General features: G+C 30.7%; 1 protein-coding gene across 1 annotated transcript in view; it reads right to left on the reverse strand.

The window, feature by feature from the left end:
* Positions 1 to 5,752, reverse strand: part of LOC117177073 (probable cationic amino acid transporter) — a 119,748-nt gene that overhangs the window by 108,282 nt on the left and 5,714 nt on the right. The window contains exon 2 of the mRNA XM_033367555.1: positions 3,815 to 3,968. Coding sequence (XP_033223446.1) covers positions 3,815 to 3,968 — 154 coding nt within the window. The remainder of the gene's footprint in view (positions 1 to 3,814; positions 3,969 to 5,752) is intronic.

A 5,752-nucleotide genomic window follows, 5' to 3' on the forward strand; every position in this document is an offset into this window, starting at 1 on the left:
ATATATCTAGTCGGGAATGGTGCTGACTGAAAACAGATGATTTGGAGCGATTCGCGCGCCATCTGTTGGTCATTCTAAGGACTTATTGAACTACCCTCGTACTTATATGTCTGACTTATGTTTGTCATTAATCATCTTTACTTATTAGTAAAAAATGACTAATTAAAAGTAAAATTATTTCTTATTCACATGGTAATTTTCTTATACAATCTGATTTATTAAAAAAATTTTTTTTTAATTTTTTAACCTAATTAGATAAAAACACTCGATTTCTCCAAGAATATCAAAATTCATTAGAAGTTTAATGAAAGCAGAAGAAGTTTGATATTAAGAAAACAATAATATTGCATGTCTTCAGTGAGTAAGTACTTCAAATCGTTACGTGAAATCGACTCAGACACCTCTAAGCAGAAGAAAATTTGTTTGTGCTTTTAATGATAACAGAGAAGAGACGTTGAATGTCTACATAAGAGAATAGGAAACAAAAACATTGTTTGGCAAAACTAAAACTTAAGAGAAAAGAGAAAAGAGGTCTCTACGACTTCTTGACGCAATCAGATATATACACGTTTCCATAAACGTAGAAACACCTTAAGTCCCAAGGGAAGAAGTCCTAAAAAATAGAAAAATGTCTCTCTTATATAAAACGGTGAAACTTACATTTTCCATGAATTAGACATTTCCGGACAGTGTATAAAGTAAGAGAGATATATTTCAGTATCCTGATAACGATAATACGACGCTTATATTCTGTTTTCGAAAGAACTTTAAGTTTAGATTTATTTTCAATTATAAAAATATATGCATATATGAAAAAGGTAGGCTTACTTTTGCTCCGTTTTATTTTTTCAGGACTTACTTCAGTCGTTACTGGATCGCCTTATGTAACTTTTTTTCGTTTAACAATTTAATTAGGGTCCTCTTTTTCTAAATATTCTGCAGGCACGCATCTATGATAAGACAGCACCACAACATTTTTTAGAGAGTTTACTGAGGTTTGTGGTGTATTAATTTAGACTTGGGGTTTGTGGATTTGCAGGTTTGGGATTCGTAGGTTTCGTTTTGGTGAGTTTAGGCTTGGGGTGTACGGATTTGGGGTTTATAGTTTTATGGTATGTGGGTTTCAGGTGTGTGAGTATGCAGTATTAAGGTTCGAGATTCGTGAGCTTGGAATTTAAAGGTTTAGGGTATAAGGGCTCGGGTTGTGTAGATTTAGTCTGTATGAGTGTGGGGTGTGTGGGTCGGGGTTTCGAGGGTTTGCAGTTAGTGGGTTTGGATAAACAAAAAATGCACTTTTTTATTTTTATAAAATGAAACTTGCATTTCCTTTTAAGAATCTTTTCAATGCGTATACAATTTTCGTCTCTAAAAAGTTTTGTGTGAAATAAAGGTTAAAATATAAACAAATTTTTTTTATTTTTGTCATTAAATTGTCTTTATAAAATGTTGTTATGTACAAAGTAAGCTTAATTTACATAAAAATACAAGTATTCAATAACACTTCTTCAAGTAAATAAATAAAAAACTTGTAGTGGCAATTTCATAAGTTATTTAAATATTTATGAAACTTTACAATCATAATTAACTTTAAAGCAATTTATAATTATAAGCATTTTTACCGAAAACAAAATCTATAGATCCGAATATAATAATTAATCTATTTTAATATGTGTGTTATTTAAAAAAATTAATTTACCAAATAAGAATAAATTGAAACTAGCTTCAGATAACAATATTGTTGTAATAATAAGTAAATACTCACAAATGATTTTGAATCCAACTAGTCTGATATTAAATAATTACAAACGTGATTTCAGCATAAATTCATCTCCTGAAAGTTTACGTAATACTTTATATCTTAAAGCTACTGGAGCAATGTAATGTTTACCTGAGCTCTTAGCTTTTAAATTTTAAAAAGAGACTCAAGTTTAATTTAAAAAAATGAAGAAAGTACAATTGTTCATTTATTTATCCGTATTTTTACAGTAATTAATAATTACTTAACACGGTTACAACTGAATAGAGTAATTTAGTACTATTAAAAACAACGGGTGTTTACTAGCAGTTTCATATTAATTATTAAAATTAAATTATTCACAAAACAAAAATATATGTTTATTTAATTGCCTATAAGTTTTGAATTTATTATAAGTTACTTAATTTTATCTCAGAATTAGCTTTGTAATAATAAAAGTAGTCGAAAAAAGGCTTTGAATGAGCTTTTTATGTTGAGAAACAAGGAAAATACAGACATTTTTTTTGCTGAAACAATTTTAGGTCAGCGTGCTCAAGTTTAAATCAACTATTTTTATAAAATTTTACGTAATTTTCACTTTCCGGGCTGAATTTACGGTCACGACTTTTAACATACTTTATGATAATTTGCAATGATCGCCTTATATAATCGTATTGTGCGTTAACAAGAGAACAGAGAGCATTTTAACGAATAATAAACATTTTGATTATTCGCTATGCCTATATTTGCGCACCTGTAATCAGTAGACTCCTTAAGGTGGCTGAATTTAGGTACGTGTTAGTCTTATGACCATTTTTTTTAAAAGTATGGTCTTTGTGACTGCTTTCCATTCCTGTTATTTTTGTTTCTTTAAAGTTAAAAAGAACTAAGATAACTTAATTGTTCATTAACATAGAAATTAGATTTTTTTAATCAAGCTATAATTGTTTATAAAAATAAAAAAACTGTACCTGATATAATTGAATATGAAAGTAAATATCTATAGCTTTCCATTGATGCGGTTTGATCAACGTAGGATTCCTAGTTTATCAGCTACAGACTTTTGGAAAATTCTAATGTAAAAGTGGTATCTTAATTAACTAATAAATTAAGAGACTAAAATTAGAACGATTTTGATCCTTTTTTTTTTAACGAAAGGTCGAAACTGAAAGTTTATATGATTATCATAGATTCGTGTGTCTAAAATAATTATGAAAAACAAATTAAGGCGATTGTTCAAATATTACTTTTTTTAAAGAATAATAAATATTTTCCCGATAAGTTCGAAATAAAAAATAACAATTTAAGATTAAAAGATACATGACTTTTGTATATTTTTTTGTTCTGAACAAAAAAGTATCGGCAAAATTTCATCATAAACCACATCATTTTCTAGATATTTACTCATTTTTCATTAAAAACAGGGTCGAAATTTGAAAAAAATTGTTTCAGTTGTTAATTAAATACATTTCCAGTGAGTGTCAGCATATTGCAAGGTCGAATTATGTTTTTATATACCATTTGATAGACTTTCCCGTAGAAATATCCGTTGATTTTGATTTCGATCAATTTTGAGCATTTGACAGGGAATCCCACTGGTCCAATAGATTTACCAAGAATGTTTTATTCGTAAGATAGTAAAAATCGCATTCCTAAGTTATATACTTTTGTAGCTGAATCTTTCAAATCAGAGAAAATATAAATTGACATACTACAAATCAAGTGCTTGAATATTTTTTATAAAGTCCGGCTGAAAAAACAATTTTTGATAATAACCCAAGTTGGGGTAATATTTTCACGGCCACTTGAACTCAAACACAATTCGTTAAGCCAAAATTTGGAGTGATCCAGCTATTCTGGATATGATTTGAAATACAATTACGTCTGTTTGAGAATGAAATATTTTTTTATTAACTCATATATGTATAAAATCCGAAACGTAATCATATTGCTAATAATCCCCAAGCATATCTATCAGTGTATATAAAGAAATGGTCAAATTGTGCTGTTGTTAATTTTGAATTTTTAAATTAGTATAAAATTGATCTGAGAAAGTGTTATAAAATGAGGTTTGATTACCAGAAAAAATGGAAGCAACTGCTGCGATAATGAACGAAATGACGACGCCGGGTCCCGCCACTTTTCGCGCGACCATTCCTGCGACCAGATACATCCCTGTTCCGACGCAAGATCCCACACCAAGGGACGTCAAGTCCAGAGTCGTCAGGCACTTCTGTAAAAGGAAAAATGCGCAGCCTTAATTGAATATGAGATTTTCTTTTCTTGCAAAGTAATTAAGAGTGTCAAGGATGTTCCTGGAGCGTTCAAGTGATTAAGTCAGTATACAAAAAAAAGTATAAAAGTTGTACAAGAACATGAGCGTGGTACTTTAAAAGATAAATTAAATCCACAATAAGAAGTAACCTCCGATGTTATTTCTAGAACTCTCAAAAAGGGTCCTAGAAATTTTAGAATATTTTTAAATTAATCAAACAGCATACAATAAATTGTCAATATTTTATTCTAAAATTAGTATCGTAGTGTCAGTTTCAAAGCGGTTACATTATGTACACATAAAAGATTGACTAAAAGAGCCATTTTACTAATAAAGCACATAGGTAGAGAAACTTTAGCAATAATTGTATGCTGTACATAACTTCTGTCTAGACAGTTGTGATATTGCAGAAGTTGTTTCCATCTAGTTGATATGATGCTGAAAGGTTCAAAACCGTTGTATGTCTTAATATTGATTTCATGCGAGTAACTAAAGACTACAATAACATCAGTCTATACATAAGGTATAGAAGTTATAGTATGAGAAAACTGGTCATAATTTTGAAGAACTATAATCGCAAAGCATGCTCGAAACTATGCTAGCAGCTTTTACAAAACCGAAACTGACCTTATTGGCAAATCTATAAAACAGAAATTTGCAGCATACTTTATGTCATCACACAAGAAAAGGTACCAACTTTATAGATTCCCGTATGGAAATAACCCCATTTGGCCCTATTACAAGTCGGGTACTAATCGCGGGCTAGTCGGGTTATTAGTTTTGACAAAGTACCCAGTCGGGGACTAATCGGGAACTAGTTGGGCTTTTTGTTGTCAAAATTTCAGTCGGGGCCTGGTCGGTGGTTGGTCATGGGCTAGTCGGGCCTTTTTGTTCACTAATTTCCGTGCGGGTAATCTTCAGGCTCTAGTCGGGAGCTAGTAAGGCTGTGGTAGGGTTATTCTTATGTTTGAGTTTTCGGCGAGGTTTTATCAATTGAGGTAATATCTAAAAAAGCGTAATGATTTTTTTATTCTAAAACACTAAAATATATTTAACAATAATTTTACACCGTTTTTTGGAGAAAAGATTTATTAATGTTAAATTCATCTCAAATATACTTAATAAATAACAGTTAAGTTAATAATTTTGTACGAAAATCAACTTTTTATAAAAACAACAATCAAAATCTTCAAAAAGACGTAATCTTATTTTTTTGTAGTATTTTTTAGAAAATTGCGATTTTCTAGGAACATTTATAAATACCTTTGTATGGAATTTTTAGAAAATCCATATTGGCAAAAAAATACATATAGATGTAGGTAAAAAGTCTGCCGAAAGTCATAAAACTTTAAATTTGTACAGATGCTTATTTTTAAATTGATCTGAAAGATTTTCCATATGTAAATAAAGTCTAATCCTTCATGTAGTTGAAATTGGAAAGAGAAAAAGTTTTTGATTAATCAGTGAAGAGCAGTATCCTAGTAGTAAACTATTAAGCACGGTACAGTTTAGATTTCGCTACCACCTTCATTTGAGTCTTGCGGTTCTGGACTGGTAGCTTTAAAGGAAATCCGCAAAGGCGCGACGTGCCGCCTCTCGCGCAACAGAAATGACGCGTTGAGTGTTTAACACAGCAGTTTACACGTAACGAAGCATAATTACCTGGAGCAGAGACTACTGTGACCAACATGGCGGTTCCTTCAGAGCGAAGCTCTTCCATTGCTGCCTTCCAGCTGAAGTTT

This window comes from Belonocnema kinseyi, chromosome 7 (assembly GCF_010883055.1).
Source record: "Belonocnema kinseyi isolate 2016_QV_RU_SX_M_011 chromosome 7, B_treatae_v1, whole genome shotgun sequence".
Taxonomy (NCBI): domain Eukaryota; kingdom Metazoa; phylum Arthropoda; class Insecta; order Hymenoptera; family Cynipidae; genus Belonocnema; species Belonocnema kinseyi.